Source organism: Lepidochelys kempii, chromosome 1 (assembly GCF_965140285.1).
Source record: "Lepidochelys kempii isolate rLepKem1 chromosome 1, rLepKem1.hap1, whole genome shotgun sequence".
In the NCBI taxonomy this organism is placed as follows: Eukaryota; Metazoa; Chordata; order Testudines; family Cheloniidae; genus Lepidochelys; species Lepidochelys kempii.
Genome location: NC_136380.1, coordinates 195,360,780 through 195,388,195, shown reverse-complemented (window position 1 = coordinate 195,388,195; position 27,416 = coordinate 195,360,780). Strand labels below are relative to the sequence as shown.

General features: G+C 39.9%; 1 protein-coding gene across 4 annotated transcripts in view; it reads right to left on the bottom strand.

The window, feature by feature from the left end:
* Positions 1 to 27,416, bottom strand: part of CBLB (Cbl proto-oncogene B) — a 194,754-nt gene that overhangs the window by 64,326 nt on the left and 103,012 nt on the right. For all 4 annotated transcript variants that reach the window (XM_073306566.2, XM_073306576.2, XM_073306585.2 and 1 more), the window contains exons 5-10: positions 25,785 to 25,941; positions 21,069 to 21,190; positions 17,396 to 17,533; positions 15,667 to 15,754; positions 11,463 to 11,594; positions 6,022 to 6,225 (exon numbers count right to left, since the gene is read on the bottom strand). In XM_073306566.2, coding sequence (XP_073162667.2) covers positions 6,022 to 6,225; positions 11,463 to 11,594; positions 15,667 to 15,754; positions 17,396 to 17,533; positions 21,069 to 21,190; positions 25,785 to 25,941 — 841 coding nt within the window. The remainder of the gene's footprint in view (positions 1 to 6,021; positions 6,226 to 11,462; positions 11,595 to 15,666; positions 15,755 to 17,395; positions 17,534 to 21,068; positions 21,191 to 25,784; positions 25,942 to 27,416) is intronic.

Below are 27,416 nucleotides of genomic sequence, written 5' to 3'. Positions count from 1 at the left end.
TGGACTTTTTTCTGTTTTATTTTTTTTTCCAACCAGCCTGCAAATCAAGCCAGGTCTGGTGATGATAATATGGCAGATAACTCATTTTTATTTCATCCATTGTGACAATGGAGTACTAAAGATTATTCCCAACTTCAAATCATCTACTGGAGATTCAAGTATCTTCTTTACAGGGATTATTTATTCTAAATGTAAAAGGAGAAACAGCGTTTTATAAAAACAACAAGGAGTCCAGTGTTTTATTTCTACCCAGATCTGTATCATACACATTTATACAGGTATATTCCCTGATATGCATCTAAAGAAGATACAGAAAAGAAAAAAAAAAAGTCGGACAAAGGTCAATTAGAACAAACAAAACACTGGTGAGAAAAGGAATGTCACAAGCAGTGACTGATTTAGTTGATCTGATACCATGGAGACAGAGCTCTGTAGCCTAGAGTCACAATGGACACAGCATTTATCTCCCATCAGCATTTCATAGTGATGTGATCTAATGATCTCAACACACTTTGGAAACATTAATGAATTAAAGCTTCCTGGTGAGAGACAGACTGACTAGGTGGACACACAAATTTTATTGGATCTTTCAGCAGACTTTAGTACAACTGATGCTGACGATTCGTTTGCAATACAGTAGATCCTCAATTTTACGAACACCAATCTCACAAAAGACCAATTATATGAAGCATTTTTTCTCCAAAGGAAAGAATAATAATTGCATGACAAAATTGATGTTGATAAACATTCCTTCACATTCCAGTGCCTTCAATGCAATTGGAAATTACCTTGCAATGGTTCGAAGAATATGAAGAAAGTGATGTAAAGCATCATATGGCTTATGCACCGCACCTGCTGTAATTTTGAGATGTTCAATTTTATAAACCTTTTCAAATTATGAATTTCTCAATATCCAATTAGTTTGGAAAAATAGGAGCTCTCCTGTACCTAGCTAAGATGACTGGGATCCACAAAAAAGTGAACTGTTTATTCCACTCATTCCTTTAGGATGACCAAGAAGATTTGTGATAAGCAACTACTCTTCTTCCCCAAAGGATCTCTATCGAGGGGTTCTGGGGGAATTTTATCTTCCCACCTGCACCTGGTCGAAACATGTATATCAAAGTTGCTAGGTCATGGTGAGCAATTCTGCATTGCAGTATCATCAACATGCTGTTGACACTCGACTCGGTGCTTCCTTACTCAACTATGATGCTGTGTTCTCTTTGCTTCCACCGTGCCCATCTGAGATAGGGCTTTGGAAGACAGACAGATGACTTACCTTCAATACAGATAAGATGGAGCTGACAATGGTGGGTAGGAAAATATATCTTGAGGGAATGACAAAGGCTATAATTACTACTGCCTCAGTTTAGAGGCCTTAGCAGATTCCCCAAAAACAGTTCCCAGTGTTTATCATCTCTGGCTGGCCAGAGACTGCAGACCTTGTCACAGTACACAGGCTGAACAACAGCAATGTGCTCTATTCAGAGTTCCCAAAGGAGACCATTCAGGAGCTTCATTTAAATGATGAACATAGCCATCCATCCTTTCTCAGAGCAGGACGATATGAGCATATAGCATTTGTGATTCATGTTCTATGCCAGGGTGGCCAACCTGTGGCTCCGGAGTGCATGCGGCTCTTCAGAAGTTTATATGCAGCTCCTTGCACAGGTGGTGACTCCGGGGCTGGAGCTACAGGCGCCAATTTTCCACTGCTCAACCCCAGGCCCTGCCCCCACTCCACCCATTGCCCCAAGGCCACTGCCCCTACCCCTGAGCCTGCTGCATCCTTGCTCCTCCTCCCTCCATCCCAGAGCCTCCTATACACTGCACAACAGCTGATCACGGCAGGCAGGAGGCATGAAGAGGGAGGTGGAGGTGCTGATCGGTAGGGCTACCAGCAGGCAGGAGGTGCTGGGAGTGGGAGCTGCTGATGTATTATTGAGGCTCTTTGGCAACATACATAGGTAAATTCGGGCTCCCTCTCAGGCTCAGGTTGGCCATCCCTGGTCTATGCTATCTCCTAATATGCTTCCAAGTGCAATTCATGAGCTTCATCCTGACTGTGCTTAGCTCTAAGACTGGCTCTCCTTCTATACACCACCAGGACATTAGCCATCGAACAGAATACTCTTGCTGTTCATCCTCAGGGCTGAATGCCAGGGCAGATGAGCCTTCCCAATGGAGTGGACATAGCTGTGAAAGTTGCCTCATCTGGTGTGCCCATCACAGCCCACATCTGGCCACTGCCAGGACATGAGGCAAGATAGTTTAAAAATAAAATAACTGCAGCGTTCTCAGCTCGGTGAGCTTTACTGGCCAGCGTGTGATTTAGGATAGAGTCAATTTATTAGCTTTTCAGGGATGATGTGTTTGTGCTTTAATTTAATGGTGCACAAATAGGGAGCTATGGAGAGGCAGCCCTTACAAATCCCCGTAATAAATGAGCATGTGTGAATGAAGTAGTAAGAGCTAGATTTATGCTGCTGCATTTCATATTCAAAATAAGTACCCTAAACTTGCAGGATTCTGGATCAACAATGTAGGTTTGTTTAAAAAAAAAAAAAAAATCACATATGCTGGGAGGCCAACCAACAAATTGAAATAATAAGACAATAGAAAAAACAAAACAGTCTTAGTTAAAGAAAGCAAGCATCCCAATACAGCAATATTCTACAGCAGTAAGAAGAAAATCTTTACTGCCTTATGTGATGCACTGCAAAAAGCAAACAGATCATAGTGATTTTAAATTTCTAGGAGCAGACAAAGAATGGGAGGTCACGGTTCAGCCACAGAGATGTGAACAACAGTAGAATCAGTTTCAGTGCCTATAAGCGGCTTTTCAATTTTCTGGAAATACACATGAGCTGTTTACGACGTTGCACTCTCTGATTTTATAAAAATATGCTAATGAGTGTGAATATAATGTAACTGGAATATGCTTCATGCAAGGGGTCTCTTGTAAGGTATCACTACAAAGCTTATAATCTACTGAGTGTGGTCATCCTATTTGTATAAATGTATCACTCTTGTATCTGAAACTAGAAATACGAAATATAACTCTGAGGTACTATTGTAGTTCTGCAAAGTGTGGGCCATTAATGGTGGTTTGGAATCTTAATGGCTCCCATTAACCAGGGCAACTGACTGTAGAGGGCTCTGTTTTACTTGTAAGTTTTCCTGTATACCTGTGTGCTGGCAAGTGGGTAATGAAGTCTTAGAGTGACATGTGATCATGTCACCTGAACTGGAATCCATCTTTAACCTGATGCTTTTCCATTGAGGAGGGGTGGGAACCCAGAGGGACAAAGGATTCCCACCTTGTGCAAAAGATATATATAAGTGGGTGGAACAGAACAAATGGAGGGCCATCATGAGAAATCCCCTAGCTACCACCTGAGCTGGAACAAGGGCTGTACCACGGGAAAGGATTGTGCCCAGACTAGGAAGGCATCCAGTATGTGAAAGAAATTTATTGAAATATCTCTGAGGGTGAGATTTTATCTACATTCAGTTTTATTACTGTACTAGGCTTAGACTTGCGTGTTTTATTTTATTTTGCTTGGTAATTCACTTTGTTTTGTCTGCTACTTGGAACCACTTAACCCCTACTCTCTGTATTTAATAAAATCACTTTTTTCATATTAATTAACCCAGAGTATGTATTAATACCTGGGGGTGCAAACAGCTGTACATCTCTCTCTATGAGTGTTATAGAGGGCGAACAATTTAGGAGTTTACCCTGTATAAGCTTTATACAGAGTAAAATGGATTTATTTGGGGTTTGGAGCCCATTGGGAGTTGGGCATCTGAGTGTTAAAGACAGGGACATTTTTTAAGTTGCTTTCAGTTAAGTCGGCAGCTTTGGGGCATGTGGTTCAGACTCTGGGTCTGTGTTGGAGCAGAGGGGTGTGCCTGGCTCAACAAGACAGGCTGCTGAAGTCCCAAGCTGGCAGGGAAAGCAGGGCAGAAGTAGTCTTGGCACATCAGATGGCAGTCCCAAGAGGGTTTCTGTGATCCAACCCGCCACACTGTTCTAAGACACTTACCTCTGGAATATGGGAAGGCACATGCATGGATTGGCTGGAAGAACTAATGAATGAGTTTACCATCTCATCTCCACTGCACAAGCAACACAAGTGACATTGTGCAACAGAGCCATGAGGGACAGCGCCATCATGTAGCCTCAAACACATTAAAAAGCACTTACTGAAACCAAAAAAAGAATGCAAAAAGAATAAAACCTATGAAATGCCACAGGGAAAAGTGTTCCTTCTAACAGGCTCGGAAGAAATGTTGAATATGAAGTGATTTGAAGAGAGAGACAAACTTTTGAAAGAGCAATACCAAAAGGCTCTGTATAAATCCTGAAGCTGTCCCCCCACAACCTCACAGGACCCTGGGACCCCCCGTCTCTCTTGCTCCAGAACTGTGTGGGTAACACTCCAGACTGTTCCTGGAGCAGCTGTATTGATTTAGTTTGGGACTACTGCATAAAAGCGGTTGGACCATGTCTTGTCTCTGGCTCTGCAACCCAGGAAGACGGAGCAAGTGCTAAAGCTCGGGAAAAAGGGTATTTACACCCCTTAACTGGCACTGAATCCAAGCAGAGGCCTCAGTTGCAAGAACACCTTCCAGATCAGGAGGGAACATTGGTCTGAAATTCATCCAACACACCTTACAATTCTGCATTTGCCACTTGAAAGTTCTGGGGCAAACAAGAATGGAAAAGGCTGGAGTCACTTTGGAAAGACAATGTTTCCAGCCTTCAGAACTAAAATGATTAGCATCTGCCCTTTGCTGAATGTAAAGTAAGATTCATGGGCAGTGGGGAGGATGAATTTGAAAGCTTTTAAAATAGTTTTAAAGCAACAGAGTGAAATGCTGAACACGGACTATTCAAATTAACTAATCTAGTTTATGCTTGCTCTTCACTGTACTATATACTACTGTAGGGTACTTAATCGTTTGTGATTGTTTTTTAATCACTTTATCTCTGATAAAAGTTTATTGTATTATACCTGGTCATAAAAGTAACATTATGAAAGCCGATCAACTTAAGGCTAAAAGTTCTTTAGTACCACATACAGAGGTTAGGGTATGGTTGGCAATAAAAAGGCAGAGAGGTGGATGGTGAATAGGTTTCTAACATCAGGCAGTTTTTCAACATAGAGAGATAATGGTGTTTCTGACACAAGAGGTCTGGAAGAGTATCAGAAATGGCAGATAAAACCCAAAACATACTGTACGTAAATGAGGACATTGATTGACGTACATTCTGGGATAAAAGAATGGAGTGCTCTTTAATAGAAGCAAACACAATGATTGGAAAATGATAAATTAAGATGTTATAGGTTGAAGAACTAATTCCAAAATGAATATTTGAGCTAGTATGTGGCCTTTGTACAAGGGCTTTGTATGAAAAGCACATTGTAAAAAAAAAAAAAGAGACAGTGATGCAAAAAAGATAGCATTCCATTCCATGACAGTATCTGACCTGGACCACAGTATAGTAATGAAATCTGAATACTACCAATTTAAAGTAAATTTGCATAAATGTGTAAATAAAAAAGCAAAAAGGTTCACAATATCCAGCCAACTATACCAAAAACGAGTACAGAGGATTCCAACCAAGTTCAACGATTAAGGGGGAGAAGAGCCAAAGACAAATCTGCTACAAATAATTTCTAAGTTGATTTTTTTTTTAAAAAAGCCTAATACCAAAACAGGGCCAGATTCTTAACTGGTATAAACTGATGTAGCTCCACTTTACTCAAATGAGTTAACCCAATTTACAAAAAAAGAGAAGACAACCCATTTTCCCCATTCAACAAACAAGAATATTCTACTCGTTTTGATTTATTTTTATGGCTACAGTTGTTATGAAATGCATAGTGCTTCACCATCCTGAGATCTATTCAGTAAACTACAAGAACTTTTAAAGTGCAGTTACACTACTCACTTACTACAGATTACAAACGTATTTGATTCCACATGATGCACCTGTTAAACATTTACCTTTCGTACTGAAGCCAACCGATTCATCATTAAAGATTCTTCTCTGTCATCATCATCATCCAAGTCTAGCATGGGCATACTAAAACTATCTATAATACTGCAGCACCTGGAGTTTTCATCCCTTGGATCAAAAGGGTCTACAATTATTGGTTCAGTTCCTTTGATTTCACATCGGCAGAAAGGACAGCCCTGACCATCGGATTCCTGCACAAAAACAAAAGTATTCTTTTAGATAGAGGGTAATATTCTTGTTTATGCTAAGGTCCCTTTACCGGATTCTGGCAACGTGTAAAGAGGTCTTGGTGCAAATCAGAAACAGGTCCACCGATATTTTACTGGACAAAGTAATTTATTCCACTAGTGGCCTGAATTTTATTTTTATATATTTATAAATATAATATATATTTATATAATCCTATACATTATATATATTAACATGGTCATTATTGCAAATTAGTTTTTTTTTTTAAAGTTGACTTTTAAATAAAATAATCAAAACATAATTCTTTAAAATGTTAGCTTAAAACCACCCAAATGCCAAATATAACACTTTGCCTTTTAGGCTTACATTTCAATGCTCATTCACAGATAGACATCAGAAAATCCAAAACCATAGTTCTCGGGATGTTTGACTGCATTGTTAACAAACACATGAACAGAAGTGTTTGTTAGCTCTGCACGAAATTAGGTCAAGAGCTTTTCATACACGTGATTTTTGTGTGTCCGTCATCAAAATCTTTGATAAAACATCTAAGAAATGCCAAGGTAGTATGCCAAGTGGCTTTCAAAAAGCCAAATTCGGTTTGCCTAGTAATCCCACAGACTTCATTGGTGAGTAAAGCAAGGAAGATTTGGCCCTTTATTTTTATATATTTTATTTTATATTTTAAGTTCTAATGGACAAGATCACATCTTACAGAGAAGCAGTAAAACTAACTACAAAAAAAAAATTGCTTTTGACTGGCACGATGCATATGTGACCACTACTGCGTTGTATTAATTTAGATCTTCATCTGAACTGTAGAAGTCAAAACTAATTTGATTTAAATTCAGAAATTATGTCAAGGTTTCAGAGCTTCCTGTCTATAATTTTGACACCTTTTATTTGTAATGTTAGATGCAGCGTTGGCGGAAGAGCGATAAGGGCATCAGTATTAACTCACAGTTTACAAAAAATTATCCTGAAATTTCAAGCAAGCTCAATTCAATTCTTAAGGATGAAAGAACAGACCTTATTTTATCTGGCAATACTTTACTGTAGCCTATAGTCTGTCATCATTAGTACCCTGACGAATGCTTTACAGTCTATCAGTGTACCACCCCTTAAGGCAAGAAAACTAGAGTAGCTGCTTCATGTCTGCAGTAACTTTTCCCCCAAGCGCTTCCACTTACAAGCTTCGTCCTGAATTTCACTTCTGTATCTGAAGATCCAATCCATTAATTACTAACTATGGGGAGTAGGCATGTTACTCACCAACTTAGCAGAGTTATGTAAAGCAAGCCTGTATATTTATCCTTTAATGCTAGATAAATAAATAAATAAAATAAATAAAAGACTTTCATCCTTGGCCTATTTTTTGAGATAGTATCCCCCACAGTTCTTGATTTACTGGGCTGACATCAGTACTAGGGCCCAAAACCCTAACAAATTGCTTAAACCAGGGGTCTCAAACTCAAATGACCACGAGGGCCACGTGAGGACTAGTACATTGGCCCGAGGGCACACCACTGACCACCACCCCCTGCTGTCCTGACCCCACCCCCACCCCACCCCTTCTGTGATGCCCCGCCCTGCCCCCCCTCTTCCCACTCCTTCCTTGCCCCCATTCCAACCCCTTCCTGAAATCCCCACCCCAACTCTGCCCCCTCCGTGCCCCCAGGGGGTACAGAAGGGGTACGTGGTGTGTTAGGGGGCTCAGGGCAGGGGTGCAGGGTGGGTCAGGATGCAGGAGGGGTGTGGAGTACAGCAGGGGGCTCAGCTGCAGGAGAGGTTCAGGGGCGGGTCAGGCCTGGTGCGCACCAGGGACAGGGCAAGCTCCTTGCCTGCCTGCCCTGCATCTGGGCCGCTCCGGGAAGCGGCCAGTACCTGGGGTAGGGGCTGGGGCCACAGGGGTCTGTGTGTTGCCCTGGCCACCCCTCCAGGTACCTCCCCCAAAGCTCCCATTGGCTGGGAACAGGGAACTGCAGCCAATAGGAGCTTCGGGGGAGGTACCTGGAAAAGCAGCCAGGGCAACACACAGACCCCTGTGCCCCCTCCCCCAGGTCCCGGCCACTTCCCGGAGCGGCACGGGGGCAGGGAGGGAGCCTGCCCTGCCCCTGGTGCGCGCCGGGCCGGAGCCACTCTAGGTAAATGCTGGGGGGAGCGAGGGTGCCACAGGGAGCTGGCGGGCCACAGAAAATACACTAGGGCCACATGCGGCCTGCAGGATTTTGAGACCCCTGGTTTAAACCTAACTTCATTTCAGGGGAATCTCTTTTGTGGTTGGATCCATCATGTATTTCTTTTACTTTTCTAGTCAACTAAATGTTGCAGAGCAGACCCCCCCGCAAAAACAAAGTTTAATTACTACTCTGTTTTCTTTGCTACCTACCAATGTCAGCAGTTTGCACAGTGGACTGTAGACACACTATGTGCCTCACCTAGTCAGGGGATGCTTCCGGTCAAACTAGTTTATCTTTGCCAAGCTAACTAAACAGTACAAAGTGTCAATATTTTTCATGTACAAAACTGCACATGACCGTTGTGATGCTGAATATGAGCAAAGATTTTTTATGAAAACTTTTAATATTAATATACTGTACAAAGTAATACACGCTCATAGCATTTACAAATTCAGCATACAAACCCCTATTCAGGAAGGTATTTAAACACCTACCTTCAAGCACAGGGAGTTCTCCTATTGAAATCAATGGCCCTACTCATGTACTTGAAGTTCAGGGTGTCCTTACATATCTTCCTGAACAGGGTCCCTAGAGACCCTAAAATTGAACATATTTCTGACTGCAATCAGTAAGTTATAACAGAAAATTTTTTACATAAATGGTAATACCATGAGACACAAGTACGGTGTACCTCAGAAATAATCAGCTAAGGAAACTGCCTTGAAATATGTAGCCTTTCACCTTCAGAACATTGGTTTCAATCGAATCCAATTTGTGTTGAATGTAAATTGTCATCTAAGTACCATTGGGCTGCCTTTGTGAAATAAGTTGAACTAATTACTTCTTATAGCACTTGTGGCCATATCACAAAAGAAACCATCACAATTGTCATCATTGTTGAAAGTCTGAGAAGAGACACCATGAACTATATGGACGTACAGTGGTTACCATTTTAAAGTCAACAGCAATATCTTCCTAGGGCTGTTTTCCCTTGCACAGTTATATCATAGAAGTAGCCCTACAGAACAGGGTTAGTGCATGCTAAAATGGCAGCGCTAGGAGGCTTCTATTTATGCTGCTTGTACTGTACTTGGCTTGTCAGAGAATTCCATTTTCCATGACTGCCTGTCTGCCCTCAACTTTTCCAAAATATTAACTCATGTCTAGTAACACAAAAATAAAATTACCATCAGCTGAGCTCTGCATGCTAAAGCAGTAAATGAAACCAAGAAGTGATATCTACAGGCATACACACGTCAAAATATACCTACCCATGCATATACATGTACATAGCTATGTTATTGCAAAAACCAAATATGCAGCTCCCATAATCTGCATAAGTTTAGACATGATGCAGAATAATGCAATTTTCTATACATATACACTCCTAACAGAACAGATTATTACAGTTCAGAAAAAATAGTTTTCTGGGGGGAAAGAATTGTTAATGACGCTCTGACTGTCTGTGTAATGTAAAAGTAATAAGCTAAATTAAAGATTCCTAAATAAAAGACTGTTGCAAACTGACTTCCACTGTATCATGTTTAGCATTCTATGAAGATTTGAAGTTGCTTATTCAATTTATTACATAACACAGATGTTTCACTGAGAGGCAAAAAAGTATTGGAAATCTCTCCTGAGGCATGTCTAATGAGCCATTATGACAGCAATTAAACAATAACCCACTGGCAGCCTGTAACAACTGACATTGCTACAGTATGTTTCTTCATCTTCTCATTAATTATACAGGAGTTAAATCTGCAATGAAGTTTGATTAAATTGAAAATGTAATTGCTAATGGAAGACAAACCCAACGCTCATTTTTTCATTAAGAGTTGGCTTGCTAATGATTACACTTCAGATGGGAATCTGAAAAAGATTTCTGATCAGGTTTTGAGCCAGAAGGAGCTCCACTGAAGTTAGTGGAGGTATGCTGGCATAAAACCAATGAAAATGAGATAAGAATCAGGGCCTCTATTTCTATTCTTCTTATTCATTATTTGTATTACAGCTGCACCCCAAGATTGGCACCTCATTGTGGTACACCGTGTACACACACATTAAGTAACAGCAAAACAGAGGCAGAGGAAAGGTGAGGCAACTTGCCCAAAGTAGTAATACTGAAGAGATTCATTTTCAAAAGAACCATCAGGAGAAATCCTAAAGCGCCGATCTGTAATGAGGAATAACCTCTCTGCATTTTTAAGGGGTTTGCAAACTGCTCTCTCTGCAATTGCTTAAATCATCCTGCTTGTTAATTATGCTGAACGGAAGGCACCTTATGCTCTTTTTCCACAGAACTGATCTAGCGTGGGCAGGAGCTGGACACACCTCCCCAAACTGTGCCACCACAAACTCTTTCCAGCACCTTCACTTCTGTAAGTGAGAGGATAATGTCACCGATGGCCAACAACTGTGATAAAAAGCTGTGGAGGTGGGTTTTTGTGATGCTGGCACTATCCACTTGGAAGTGGACCGAGATCATGAACTCATTTTTCACAGGCCAATCACTATCGGAAGGTGAATATGTTATGACTATCATGAGTGCAATCTGAACCAGTGACCTAGTGGTTAAACACACTCAAACACATTTTGTCCCCTCATTCAAGCGAGCTGATCACTAGGGAACACTATAAAGACCTCATGCATCACAAATCCCTGTATAGTCAATCATATAACTCCCAGCTGCTGCCTGCCCTCACCTTTCCCTCAGCTCACTTCATAAAGCAATCCATGTGGTTGAGTGGGCAACCAGGGTCCCAGCATTCATCTCCTCACTAGGCCCTGATCTGGCAAAAGGTTTCCAATAGCAGCAATCAACAAATGCAGCCACCAGGCCACTCCAGCTCAGATTCTAAGGATTCCTGTATTAGCTTTCCCAGGTGCAAGAATTAAGCCCATAAATGTTACTAGTTTACCATTTTAAAAGCGTATCGCTGGTTGTGACTTTACTAAATGCTAGAGAAGGATGAGGTGAATGGCCAAGACATACTGAAAACAGCAAGAGGAATAATAAAGCAATCCATCCTTATTGTCTGCTGATTGAATTAGGACTTTACCTGCCATGCTGTAAGACAAGAAGTGCACATGAGATGTCCACAAGGCTCAATCTTCACATCTTTATCATTCTCTGCACAGATTTTACACAGCTGGAAAGTGGAACCCATTTCACAGTACAATTCGTATTGTTCCTGGAACAAGAGAAAGTCAAGGTCAGTATCACTAGTATGATCAGTAAACAATGAAATATGCTTAAATTCTACTTATGGCAAGCACATTATACTGAACTTCCCATGTGGCTTACCTTTCTTAGCAGTACACAGCACTACTGTAACATCTGACAGCAAAACGGAGGTTTCACACAATCCTATTTTTTTTGCTTCTTAAAAAATACAATCTGTTCTTCTAATGGCATTTCTATAAACATTATCAGTAAAACTTGTGTTTCTAAACTAGCTCACTATTATAAATATATTCAAATTATAAAAAAAGAAACATTTATTAACTCCATCATCAACTTTTAGAACAAGTTACTTTGGAAAATTTAACAGGGTGGGGGGGGAGAAAAATCTAATAAGTATCATTAATAAAATCAGAAACATGAAAAACCACTGGATTGCACAGCTCTGTTCCTGGCTCTCAGATATTACATGTGTAAGTAGCTTTGAGGTTGCTTTAACTCCATCAATCCACAGCTTGGAGTTTGGGAAACTGTGACCTGTAATGGAATCAGTAAATACAGGAGGCTGTGCCTTTCTCAACAGTCATTTCAATGCCAAGGAAAGAATACTGCCTTCCTTGTTTGTAATTTAGAAGAGGAAAATGAACAAGGGTCTGGAGGTCACAGGGGAGAGGATGAACAGGAGGTAAATTATGAGTCACAGTAACAGTGATTTTTATATATTTTATTTTTAGTGTGAACCTAATGCTGGTGCAAACTCCTAGACTGACAGCTGCAAGAAGTCAATTCCTTTATTTATCCAGAGAACAGATACAGTATGGTCAATGAAACATGAGCTTCCTCAATCTGCCCTCATGTGCCTCAACACACATACAGAGAGACCACCCTTGAGCATAACAAGAAAAGCTCATTCTTCACATCTCATTCAGTCCTTAGCCTCCCCATAGGAGTGCCAACATGGGTGCCATTTGGTTGTTGGTGGTTATGGTGATGTGCTCACCATCTATTTGGGAATGGTGACTGAACTTCATTTCTTGTATGCTACTGAACAATAACTGATGGCACAGACTCTCTAAATGGCATTTACCTCATCCCCTACCACCTGTCTATTTCAATTGGAAGCTCTTGGGGGAAGGGTCTCTTTCTAGCACTGTGTATTTGTTCAGTAATCATCATAATGGGGCCCTGATCCCAGTAGAGGCCACTACAAGCTATTGTAATACCAGTAACTCACTTACCATGAAGCCATAAACTTATTTGGATAACGAGCATGCCAATTTTATGGCTGTGTGTGTGTCTGGAAGTATTATGTATGCTCGCTGTGCTGTTGGGGCAGGCAGCCAACTGTAACAAACTGTAAACTGATGACTTGGGCAAGTGTGTGTAGTTTGGGAGATTTTTGCTGATTTGTGCAGGTGGCGAATGAAAGGTGTGTGCTGAGGTGAAGGGCTACATGTATTTGGTGTTACTGTGTGTGTGGTTGTGTTCATTTGTGTCTGGGGAGGGTTGTGCTTGGGGAGTTTGTGTTGATTTGCCGTGGTAGCAAATGAGGGGTGTGTGCTGCAGTGAGGGAGTGTGTGTGTGTGTGTGTGTGTGTGTGTTTGGGGTCACTGTGTGTGTTCAGGTGATTTGTATCTTCAGATTGTGCTGGGAGAGTGTTGATTGCCCTGGGAGGTTTCTGTTCAGTTGTGCAGGTGGCGAATGAGAGGTGTGTGCTGCGGTAAGGGGCTATTGTGGGTCCTGGTTGTGTTGATTTGTGCAGGTGGCAAATAAAGGGGCACGCTGCAGTGGGGGGCTACTGTGTGGGGGTTATGCTGGTTTGTGTCTTGGGGTTGTGCTGGGGAATTCTGTGTTGATTTGTGCAGGTGGGGAATGTGGGGTGTGCACTGTGGTTAGGGGCTACGTTTTATATATATATGGAGGTATGTTGTGCGGTTCTGTGGGTGGTTTTGGAAAACTATGGCCGTTGGGCCAAGTAATCCATCCTTTGTGCAGTCTCGCTCATACAACCAATGCAACTGTTGCGTGTAAATTGGCTGTAAAGTGAGCATGGTGATTGGTTGAATTACCTCTGATATCACATTGGTCTAGGACTCTTGGCATGGCATAGATACATGCCTTACTGCAGCTGTTCACAACCCGGGTGTAATACTTAAGGTCAAAGTGACTGTGAAATTAAAAACTGTAAACAGACCACAAAGCCCACTGATGATTAAACCTGGTGATATGCTGAACAAAACACTCTCAGCCATGCTGGTAGCAGTTTCCATCGCTTCACACTGACTCAACGGACATTCTATCTTCAGAGTGATAAAACAGACAAGATAAGACAACCCTGAAATCTTTATATATAATAGATGAAAAACAGATGTAGCAAAAGCTTCCAGAACTGAGAAAGGGTTTGAAGGTTGGCAGGCAAATTATTTACACTGTGATACAGTTTTTAATACTGAGAAAAGGAGGTACACAAGTTTAGGAGCAATGGAATAAATTAAAGACCCAAGTCAGATGGCAATAGCAGATGGAATAAGGTAGTGAGAAAAAGTAAAGAGCGTGCCCCAGACTCTCAGCTGCAGCCAGTATACACCAAGCACAGTTGTGGTGCTTCCCCACAGATGAGCCATGAGCAGCAACTTGCTCCTGGAGCCAGTTCTAAATCACCTGTGTCATAGTTTCTAGGAACCCCAGTGTTGCTCTCAACTATACCAGTTAGGTATGCTTGAAGGGATCCCATTAGCAGCAGCAGCAGCATTCCAGCCACATCCCCAGTACAGTACTGGAGAAGGTGACTGGGAGGGTTCTAGAATAGAGCCAGCTATGCTGGATTTATGCCACCTCAGGATTCCCTCATACCAGGGGAATCAGCAGCAGTCAGTTAAACCAGATTTCCAGCTGCCAGAGCCGAGCAATGAGCTAGAATAAGAGGTAAGGATTTGTCCTTAACTTCACTGACCTTTGGAGAAGGGAGGAACTATGCAGAAGAGCAGTAGGGGGTTCTTAATCAAAAAGGGCAAGAATTTTGGGCCAGGTGGCCTTTTCCCGCACATAAAAACATCTGCATAGCCCTAGTCTGTATTATTTCAACATTAGCATAAACAGGAGAAGGAGGGTGTCAGCCTTCTGGAAGTTTCCACACAATCATTTTAGATAGTCTCCTACTCAGGGATAGACATTTTAATAATGAGTTCCCACTAATCCAGTGTGTTGCAAACAACATTTTTCTTCCTGTAAATTCTGTAAACGTGGTATGCAAACAGCATTTAGAACTGCCAAAGACCTAGCAGGTCATCTGGGCCTTCCTCTGCAGCCAACAGAAGAATATTTCATCAAACACTGTATAAAGTTGTGTCTGGTCAATATAAAAGCTTTCCAGCACTTCCACAACTTCCCCGGAGACTATCCCAAAGTTTATAGAAGTTGCTGTCAGGAAGATTCTCCTAATAACTAGCCTATAATCTTCCTTTCCTTCTAATTGTGTACCATGGTACAAAGGGGTACCATTCCCTTTCCTCTAGTTTCAAATATCTGCAGACTGGTGTCATGCCAATGCCTATCCAAACTATACATATATTCAGGTATTAAGTTTCCCAAATATGCCATTCCCTCCAGCCTTTTAATAATGTGTTCCTTTCCCCTGAATTCCCTCCAGTTTGTATAGCACATAGGGGAAAGAAGACACACACTAGGAAATGGTAACCTTCTGATAATACCCCATGTATTTTCTTTCTGCAAGCTCTATACAGTTGGATATTCAGACTTCAAAGCGACTTCCAAGCCTTACTTTATTTCCCTGTTCCCACATCACTATTACAAAATATTAAACTTCTTAACCCTTCAGCACACAAAGAAAATGTTAGCAGCTGTGAAAATATTTCCCCCTCCCAAAACATGGTTAAAATCAAAAGAGACATCTGCATTACCATCATCTTTAGATTTTAAGACTTGCCATCCAGTTTTCTCAAACCCCTTTTTTGTCAATCACAATCTCAATAATTTTTCTCTAATATTTTAATAAAAAAACATATCACTGCTGGATAGGGCACCAAGCAAATAAGGAACAGAATTTATAACATGCAACATACCTGTGTAACTTTTATGTGATCATGTGGAGTAGGTTCATTTAATCCTGTCAGATCAGGATTATAACTTCGTCCATCTGGGTATAGATAGCTGAATTACACAAATTATTATTAAGATTTATATTCCCACAACTTTCATTGTTAAAGTAAATTATGAAATTATGGTTAGCCAATAAGGGAAACATCAGATATTAATTAAAATGTATCTTATTTCTCCTGAGCCATATTTCCCAATTTCTTTTAACAATTGGCAATTGGTTAAACAGAACTTAATTATACTAAAATTATCCTTGGCACTATCTGAGGTCATCTTGCAACAGAATATGCTTAGTTGGGCCCACATACCCACACAGAGTCGCAGTGATCTCAAAACCATCTGCATGGTTCTAGTTGCTCAGTGTGATGCATGTAGCTGAGAATTCAGCGCAATGGAACACAAATGACAGCAAGGGAAGAAAATTGTATCTATGTTTATATTTAAGTAAATAATGAAAATAAACTATATTTAGAAACCATGGGCTTAAAACGAGAATAGCTAGGGATATTAAAATAGTAGGGTAAGGAAGAAAACTATTTTGATGTTAGTTAAGGTTCAGCTGAGTTTTATACCGAAAGCAGGGATTCAATCTCATTGAAAGTTACATTTTATAGGGACACGAGTTATTTAAAAACACACACACACACACCCCTTTAAAAATCAGTTTAATCTCATCTGGGACCATATATTAAAATGGATAAATCATAACGATATGGTTATTGTATGGTCCCACTAAAGGGCAGACTCAAGGTTGCCTGGGTTTCTCGACTAGGTATTTCCATACCTTAACATGTCTGGGTTTAAAACACTTCGATTTGGGATAATTACAACATTCCTGTAATGCACTCACCCTAAATTACTGTTATGTACTCTCAACCTTAACTATTTTTCTGTACTTCTTGTCTAGGAATGTTATAGGAGCAACAATAAAACATCTTCTGTTTTACAAGACAGGAATCCTGATACTTTGTTCAGATAAAACCACTTAGCATTCAAAATTTTAAATGATACTTTTAGGAATAGAATTAATTGGCTGAAGTAGAGCAGTAATCTCTGATTTACTTTTAAAAGTAATCCCAAAGTGTAAAAACACAAACACACACTCCCCCCCTCAAGAGTGATACAGATGCCTATTTGTGGCACTCGCCACAAAGAACCAACGTCCTCTTAGAAAAGTTACAATTTTGCACAGAACTTTTAAATTCTTGAGACCTTCATAAAAAGATCAAAGTTCTCAGGGAAAATCCCAGAAAACCTGAAGTTTGGTGCGCACGTGCACGTGCGTACACACACACACAAATAAAATATTAAAAATCTGGGACATTTTTGGCCTATAAAGCATAGGCAAAGCTATCAAATATATTTAATATCCATTGTCCAGTATTACACAGGAGCAATTAGCAGAACTAATTGCATGATCAGCTTATGCACTTATGACTTTTATATTAAACAAAATTTAAATTATAACTCCCCAATCTCATTTTCCCCTGGAATTTATCTGCCATAAAATATGGTCAACTTCGGTTAACTGAATTATCTTGAAGTGTTTTATAGATGAATAAAAGTAATAGTCATGGATTTCCAAACAACTACAAAACAGCCATATCATCTACTACTTCTGATGCTTTAAATTATGAATTAGCAAAGCAATACATCAATATTATATAAAATGAAAAAGTTATCATTTGTACTCACAATCCCTCCCGGCTGCCATCAATTAGAGCTTGAAATAAAGGCTTATTGTGAGGTATAGTCTGCAAAATGTTTCCATCACCAGTTACATATCCAATGGCCCACTGCCCCAGTCGAGTGCAACTCAGTCTGAAAATGTAGCTGGAGGACAATGAGTTACAAAGTCAATTCTAATAAAAATGCTTGGCAAAACAAATGGAGAGGAAAGGTGGTATTGTGGTTAAGGCACTGGATTGAGACTCTGGAGATCTGGACGGAGTTTCCACCTCTGCCACAGACTTCCTATGCGACCTTGGGTAAATCATATAAACTTGTCTGTGCTCAGTTTCCCACATGTAAAATTGGGAGGATAATGGTTCCCTTACACTACTTTTGGTATGTTGTCTACTTAGGCCCCAATCCTGTAAAATCTTATATATGTTAACTTTACAACTGAATATTCCCATTATATAACGTTATGTGTACACTTAGGTCTTTTTTAGGATCAGGGCATTACTTTGCCAGCTATTCATGGCAAGGATCATCTCCTATTTGTAAATAAGGGCCTAATGTGATTACTGATCTCACTTGGGTTCAGTAGACACTACTGAAATACAAATAATAAATTATATAAAATTACAAGAACATTTTGTATGTATAAGAGCTGTAAAAAATATAAGATATCATTGATATTTCAGATAAACAAATGGAAGTTCTTTTGTATTAACAGTTGGATTTTTCACTTTCTGAATTTTATGCAGGATTGTGTGTCTGTTAACAAAAAAGCATTTGCAAAATCTGTAATTCTCAAAAAGGATTTTTTTTAATTTTGGAAAAATACCATTATTAATATGTAAGTTAATTCAAAACAGGCAATACAGACAACCAAAACACAAATCTTAAACAAAAAAGAATAAAAAAGTCGCAGAGCAACCTAATGGAAAAATTTAAGGAAGAGAAAATTAAGGGGAAAATACAGTTAATGAAAAATTCCTTAATAAAAAAGGCCTAATTTGATTTAAAATTCACTTAAAATCCTTATCAGCCCCAATGTTTATATAGCTTATTTTACTCTGAACTACTGTACTCAAAAGAGCTTCTCTGATAACATATGTACAGCATGACTGAAATTCAGCCACTTTTGTGTAGAACAGGTGGCAGCCAGGAGTAAAAACCATGCACAGCACATTGCACAATAGAAGAGAAAGGAAAATTATAGGCAAGAATGCAGGAGCAAATTCTTGCTCTTATTAAAAATTATGGAATCTTCAATGTCAGACATCACCTCAGGTTTTTAATTGCTCAAACAGGAAATCCAGCCACAGAAAGGTGATCAGATTTGTAGTGTGAAATATCACTGCTTAAAGTTGTATCTCCTCCACAATAAATATAAAATGTGAAATCCTGGCATTATTGAAGTTAATGACAAAACAGCCATTGACTTCAATGACGCCAAGATTTCACTGGACGAGTAACTTGTTTCTATTCACTGGCTTTTGAACAAAAACTTCAGAATTGCCAGAACATTTTAAAGTGAGCAAACAATTTCACTTTATATCAGCTATTTCTCCCTGGAAGGTTCAGTACTTCACGTAAGTAACCTAACAAGTTCCCTAGCGATACTAATCAGAGAGAGAGAAGTTGGTCTTAAAATTAATTCTATGCAACAGGGAACATTAAAGCAGATTTGGATAAGATTTTCTTTTGAAGTCTTCAGTTCAAGATTGAATACCTTTCTGAAAGATACGTTTTAGCTAATCACTAGTTATTGGACACTTTAAAGGGATAACAATGAAATTCTATGGCCTGTGTTTTACGGGAAGTCAGACTAGATGATCTAATGATCCCTTTTGGCCTTAAAAATCTATGAACTTTTAAAGACCTTTTTTTTCCTTTATAATCCGACAATCATAATTTTTACTTCATTAATGATCAACTAAAGCACACTACTCTGAAAATCATCATGACCTCTTTATTTGGGTTTTATCATATGTGCATGAGATCAGTATCAACTTGTCTAAACTGGTAAAGCAAGATTCGTTTACAGGCCAGGTAAAAAGATATGATTTAGGTTTTGTTAAAAGAGAAAACCCAATATTGGAAATTATTTTCCAATGACATTCTCCTCATCCTGCCAATTTTCAGGATGTTTCTTCAGTCAGACATAAAAGTGTGCCCCTAAAGTGTTAGGGGCCTAAACATTAGAACATGAAAGGTGAGAAAAAGAAAGTGAAACTGGTTTAGGGTGACCATATGTCCCGTTCTGGCCAGGACAGTCCCTTTTTTAAGCCCTATCCCGGCTGGCCTGACTTTTTTGGCAAAAGTGGGCATTTGTCCCATTTGCCCTTGCTAACTGGTGATCAGTGGGCATGAGCAAACAGGATAAATGCCCAGTTTTGTCAAAAAAGTGGTGCAGGGGGATGAGCGGCAATGCGAGCTTTGCAGGGATGGGGAGAGAGGCAGGGCTCAGGCAGGGGTATGGCTCGAGCGAGCAGTGACACCAGTCCCAACCCCATGCGAGTAGCAGGCAGGGCTCAGTAATGATGCTAGCTGAGGGGTGCAGGCAAGTGGTTCGGATCAGCCCCACATGTGGGATGGGGGAAAGCGGGGGGGGGGGGGCGGGCTTGGGCTAGTCCCATGCGGTGTCCCATTTTTCCATTGGAAATATGGACACACTACACTGGCTAGAAAACAACTGAACAAGAATGAAGTGACTCATGTATTTGCATTTGCCAAAACTGAGTGAAGGGGAAAACACAAATAATACAAAGTATAAACATAAATAGGGAAAGTTAGCTCAGCTGAATAATTCAATAGGTATAGTAACACAAGATTTTTAAAATTTACACACACACACACACACACACACACACAAATCTGATCATTTTTAACCTTGTCAATGTACAGTTCCTATGACATCAGACAATTACTGATGAGCCAAGTATGTGCTTTTGACAACAACATATTGCAAGTAATACTAATTAAATTATGACAGTGGCACTGGAACACCTTTTACAGTGGGGGCGCTGAAAGCCAGTGGTTCCCAAGCTTTTTACTTCGCAACCCCCGCCCCCACCTGTCCGCATTTCCTCTCCCCAGAGCTGGTGCAGGACCGGACCACGGCTCCGGGTGGGGGGGAGGGACACAAACAGAGGTAAGGGGGGTAATGAAGTAAAAAGTTTGAGGATCACTGGATTTCAGCACAAGTTGTCACTTTAAACCCCAGATGCAAGATCAGTCATCCCTCTTGTTACTAGCTCTCCTGATGTTATCCCAAGCCTCAAGATGTTACTATTTATTTATATTACACAGATACATTTGGTGTGTTTCTTAAAGTGAGGGGAATCTCAGCATTTTCTTAAAGTTTCTAGCCCTTGAGGGTACAGAGAAAAAAAAGCTTGAGATTGACTCTCGTTTTTTGAGCACTCGGGGTGGCAAAACTGCATCCTGTTACAAAAAAAGGGCTTGAAGTTTGCTTCAGCTACAGTCTTTATAATAGAAACTGCTATATATTAGAGATCATACAGTTTTACTTTGACAAATGGAAAAAAAGATGTTGACTAATCAAGTTATCAATTTGCTCCCCTCGAACCAGACAACAAATGGATGTGACCAAGGAGTATGGATCCAGTATAATTACTTAGCTTTAGAGACAGCCAAGTTTATTTGTAAAGCAGTAATCAGTGAAACCTCTTACCTCCCAGGTTTGGTGCTGTATTTCTGTAACCTTGCTTTGACTTCATCATATGTTAGGAATGCCATATACCCAGGGTGTGTCACAGCTAAGAAGTTCCAGTTCCTTAAGATTGAACCCCAAGGCTAAAAAGAATACAAAGAATGAAATGATAAATCCAATTAGATAATTGTTAGAATAAAACTCAAGACTACTTGTGACAAAGACTGAAATTATTTCAGGCTATTTCACTTAAAATGTACATATCTGATTTAATATAGCTGTTTAAGGCGCTGATCCTTCAAAGACTTTCACATGTGCATAACTTTATGCATTGTGAGGAGTCCTTCAAAGTTCTTCAATGTGTCAAGTTAAGCACTTGTGTAAGATCTTTGGAGGATCAGTATCTCAAGGTTCACTGATAACATATGTAGTCCCAGTAAACTTATTAAGTGTTATGACTGATAGTAAGTGTTCACAGAATTGGGCCCCAAAATAGCATCAAAAGTCTCTCATGAAAGCTGCACAGTTTGTATGAATGCACAGCAAAGAAGCATGTTACAGCTTTATTTTTTCAAACAAGACCCTGCATTATTATACTAATAGACTAAGTCTAGTGGAGCACTGATTTTTGAACTGTCATCCTTTTTATTACTCTACACTTCTTGATCCTGTCAGTTGTCATACCAGTATTATGGCCAGGGAACGAGATGAACAGTGACAGTGTTACTTTCAGGGTATTGACGAATCATCATTGCCACTTCACTTGAGTCACAATTACTTCAAAGAGCTGGCACTGAAGCACACCTGACATGTCAGATTATAACCTCAATCAAAAGAAAACATCTTTTATTTCGGTATTTAAGGTACCAACATAAAAAAAGTGAGTGTTCAACAACCAACATTTTGAAAGACAATAGTGCCTCTCAGTGGCTAAAGGATTTGTGGCGGGGTTGGGGGTGCGCCTGTGTCAAGGAAGAGACTAGAAGAGGGAAATCGGGATAAGACAGTCTATCTTGAGACTGTTCAACTCTCTCTTATGCAAATTCCATTTACAGGTGACATTTTTTAGAAACATGCTGCTTGTGCTAGGAAAGTGGGGATAAAATGTGTCAGTTATGAAGGTTTTTGGAAGCCCCTCTCTGTCAGAGTAACAATTCTTCAGGAGAGCTCTCCAGTTCATGAGTCAAAACAGCTCTTAACCAAACCTAACCTCCTAACAATCTACAAGACACCGCAGGGCCAGAACAAAATATATTTCTCAGCTCACAGCCTTCCCTTTCCATAATTATAGTTAATATATAGAAATTAAAAGAGCAAAAAGGTCTGTGTGTCAGATTTGTAAGCAAAGCAGGAAAAATAGGATAGCTTTCGTATAAAGAGTAATTGTACATTACTCCAAACTATACTAATTTATGGTATAGTTAGTAGGAGTGTTCCTCTTAGAACCTCTTGTAATCAAACCCCCAAGCCAAGGTTTGGGTTTGTTTACTGTGATCCTAGGCACCCTTGTATTCACACCTGAAACACCGCTGCAGTATTTGTACAAAATATGCTTTGTGAGGTATTAGCTAGCATGTTACTCACACTGATATATCAATATCATTGTAAAATGCATGTATTAACCTTATATGTGAGTTATGAATTCTCTCTGTACGATGTTACTGGAACATGTTTAAGACCTGACAGTCTAGCCTAGGTAAAGGTGACAAACACATCTGTCCTAGGTAAAGGAATGTGGGTTAACCTCAATTTACGTATTAACCATAAACAAAATTATGAAGCTAAACCTGCCTGAACTCGAGAGACAGCGAATTAACATGGCTCCTTCACCCTAGAGAGACTCAGGAGACTGAATTCCCCAGGAGGCCTTCCTGACTTGTAAGACAAAGGCAATCCCTTAGGGAACAGAGAGAGACTCCTGTGACATCCTGTATCCCATGTTCACCATATTTATAAGGTTATGATATATTTTGTACAAAGTATGCCTTGTGAGGTGTGATGTGAAAACTCAATCTGCTGAATATTAGTATCCTGTTGAAATGTGTGTAACATCACTGCATATAAAATTATGAGATTTTGCTATATCATTACTGAAAAATGTTGTAACTCCGGGTAACAGTTTTCAGAGACAAAGACACACTAGCAACCCCAGACAGGTTTCACCAAAATAGAGTGGGCTATCATTTCCTTAAGCAGCCATTCTTCAGCAATGGAGAGATGTTAAAAAGAAATTTACATTTCATCCCAGACATGGTTCGACTCTCAAGTACAAAGGGAACTGTTTATCTACACCCCAGCAGGGGTTAATCCTTAAAGAAAGAAGGAGAGTATGAAAATAAGGGACAGTGACCGCCACATAACCCCTCTCCGTCTTCCATCTCTCTGCTCGTGACAATGACTCTCAAAGCACAGAACAAAGGCGGGGGGGGAGAGGGAACAGTGGTCCCAGACTGGAAGGAGATGCAGCATGTGAAATGTATTGCAGCTGATGGGGAGATAACCCTTTTTTGCTTTTAAACCCTTTTTTGCTTTTAAACCTATGAGCTTTGGTAAAGTTTAGGAATTAATTTGTGTTTATCCATTTGTTTCTTTTGTAAGCAATCCTGACTTATATGCATCTCTACCTGTAATAATGTAATATCTATCTTTCTATAATTAATAAACTTGTTTTAATGTTTTATCTAAACCAGTGTAGTTTGGTTGAAGTGTTTGGGAATCTCTACTTAGGCTGGTGCATAATCATTACCCAGTGTTGGAATGATGGACTTACTATGAGCTTATATGGTCCAAGAGGATACTGAGCAGTGCAAGATGCACATTTCTGGGGAACAAGGCTTGAATTGAAGAATATGTGGGTGTCGCCCTGTCTGGAATTCATGAATGGCTGGGACAGCATTCATGTAACATAGCTGGAAGTGATTTTACATGCTGGTGGCTGTATATGCGCAGGCCAGGAGTGGCTGTTCTGGCTGCAAAGCAGTGTAAAAGGCACCCCAGGCTATAGAATTAAGGGGACACTACTGTTCAATGTCTCAACTCCATCTTTATCCTTCACCTAGAAAATAAAGCAGGTGATTTGATCTTTGGCTCCTGGCCTGGCTGGACCGTAAAAAGCTGCAAAGGAGACGGTTGGTGAGAGAACCCATTTGAACAAAGACAGTATCTTGCTAGACGAAGTTTTAGACGCGTTTTCACTTTTATTTGCTTGTAACCATCTCTATTTTTATCTCTTTTACTTGGTATCACTTTATCCTTGCTCTTTTGTTGAACTTGTTTTATTTTTAGTATAGGCCAATTCAGTGCTGTGTTTGAAGGGAAGAGAGTATATTTAATAAATTGTGATGTACTGACTCTAAGAGCAGCAAACTTAATATATTCTGTAAATGCACAGCAGAAGGGGCTGAGGATTGCAGAGAAATATCTCTGAGGGCTGGAATGCTGCAATTGTTACCTACTAGCAACATTTGGGCCGGGAGAGCCTCAAGAGGTTTGCTTGTGAGGAAGATAAACTGGAGGGGCAGGCAGCTGACAGTCTAATTGCCAGCAAAACTCATTCTTAATGAGGCAGAGAGGTAACACAATGCCCCCACAGCTCTTGGTATCCCCAGGAACCTTTTACAGTTACCAGCCTGAAAACCAGTTCAGCTTCAACAAAAAGGTTTCAGAATTTTCTGCTGAACACAGAATAAGTTTTTGTTTGGAATAGAAACTTATTCAAACCAGGCAAAGTTTAGGTGTTTCAACTGAATTTTGCAATGAAATGTTTTGTTTAACTCAAACCCCAAACTCAAAAGCAAAGCTTGGAAGGTGCAAAACCATACAAGCCAAAGATTCACACAAATCCTTGAAATCCAAAATAGCTGAGTTTTACACTAGCTCTAGCAAAGGCACCAGTAAAAAATAAATAAATAAATAAAAAAAAGTCTTGAAATATAATGATAAAAGATGCATTTTGGTTATTTCTGTAAGGGGAATGCTTTGATTGTGTTTTGAGACTCTGAGTTTGGCCTCAGAAGAGCTTAAACAGAGATGGGTTACACCTGAACAATTTTAACTTTGACTTTTATTGGTTCTGGCAATTTCACTTGGTGAAAGTAAGAGATGATAAAGAAACAAAAGCCCTGGATTCAACATACCCTACTATCATCCAACTTTTGCAAATGGTCCCTAGCCCTTTAATGGACTATACCAAATCCCCAGAAATGAACACGCCAGAATATTGTGGGCGTTCAAAAAAAAAAAAAAATCAGATCTGGATCCAGATTTCACAGTGAGCACATCTTTAACAAACAAAATAATTTTCACAAACAATTCATTAAATTGTCAATGTACACTTCAGACAAAGAAGAAAAACAGCCAATGCCTGAATAAGTGATAGACTTCATTTACCAGAATTGCATCCTAATAATTACTCCTATATACAATATATAGAGAGGCTAAAGTGAGCAACCCAGGCTCATATTGTTTGAGAGAAATCTAAATGCAGGAAAAAATGCATGAGTTGCCACAACTGCATCACAATTAGGGTAGCCATGTCCACAAACTATGCACATATTGTTTTATGGGTGTATCTTAAAATATAGGCTTTGATACCAAAAAACAAAAAATAAACAAAGTTAGTTCCACGGTCTAATGTTTGAGTCATTCACTATTTTCCAACCATCTGACTTTTTTTGTCCATTTGGTGACTCACAGATCTAAGTTCTTCCATAATGCTGAAAATTTTAAGAATCTTACCTGAAATAGTCTAGTGAAGATATCAAATTCAAAAATTGAAATGTAGTCATTGCAGGTCAAGTCAATGGTAGACTTCAGAGCCATTGCTTCCAAACCAGAGCTTATCTGATGAATCTCATGAAGGCACTGCCGGAACACTTTCCATGGCACTATAGTTCTGTGAGGGGGAGAGAAAAGATTTAATAAGATGCCATATTGAAGAAATTTTCTTATTTAGACAGCACAACTCAAGCCTGACATTAATTTAATTATGTTTGATTTTGCTACAAAAACTAAAGCTCAGTTTTCTGCAAGGATTCAATCAAATGCTAGTACATCTTATTTTCCATTAAATGGATGTTGTTAAACTCCCTTTTATTTTATTATGCAAAATATTCAAGCCAAATTATTTCCCAAAATGGTGTGGTGGTGAGTTTTTTGTTAGTTTGTTTTTACTGTAAGTGAATTTTGTGCACGGGAAAGTTGATGGAGTCTCTGGTTCCAAGATTAAAATCCTCTATTTATCCACAGAACAGGTACAGCAAACCACCCCACATGATCCCAATCTTGACTTGAAGGAAACACCTCTGAGATGGATGGGAAGTTCTGTCTTCATGGTCTTTGGCCTCTGTTCAGACTAACAAGTATGCTATTTAGTGCCTACCGTGATTGCAGTTTTTGTGATTAAGGCTCATTTATACCAGTTCAATTTGTACAGGCCAACAACCTTCAGATAACTGCTATGACATCACTACTCAAGGCTGAGTTCACATCAGCAACCTAAGGAAGGGAAAGGCTCTTTAAGACACTGCCAAAGAGTGTGGCTTGCTCTATTTGACTATATGGCTGTTCTCCCGACCCCCTCCCAAAGAAATTGCTTTTAGAAATAAGAACATTGTTACAGAATGAGTAGTAGTGACAAAAAAAAAAAACTGCAGGATGACAGCAATGGTAACGGGTTATAACAGTTACATGGATATTAGAGTGCAGCTCTTACCATGTCTATATCTGCACAAATTTGAAAGCTCTTCCAATAAATAATCCAAACTACTTTTCTGAATCCAATTTAGTAGCTAACTTTGAAGCAACTTTTGAGACTTTATTCAATAAATGATTTTATTCAGCGTTTGAGACTTTATTCTCTTTTCTCCTGACTAGAAACAAGGTCTACCTGAGCATTTAAGGAAGGGATTTAGTACTTGAGGACTCAACAGTTCAAGATGCTACTAGGCTGAGAGCCTGCTACTGGGGGTGGGGGGAAATCCTGCTTCCCTTCTGAAGAATGCAACAAGAGCTGGGGGAAGGCACCTCTCAGCCCAAAGTACTAGCAGCATGGAGAAAAAGAAGAAGCCTGTTGATGCAAACGAATTCAACATAGGATGAATAGATGCTACCATTAATGAGGAAGGGCAGCTGAAATGTACTGAAGGCCTCATTCAGCTAGACAGAGGCCGGCTGAGTGCTTTGAGTTGTCAAGCGTTAACAGGGAATGAGTCCCTTATTCCTGTGCCACTGGCAGAATCTGCCCCTACTTTTATTTGTAGCTCTGGAGCAGAGCGTGGCAGGCATGGAAAGAGCAATTCAGAACAAAGACATACTAAACTGATCCTCTCTAGCAGAGTCACATTTTGTTCACCTCAGGTCCTCTCCCCA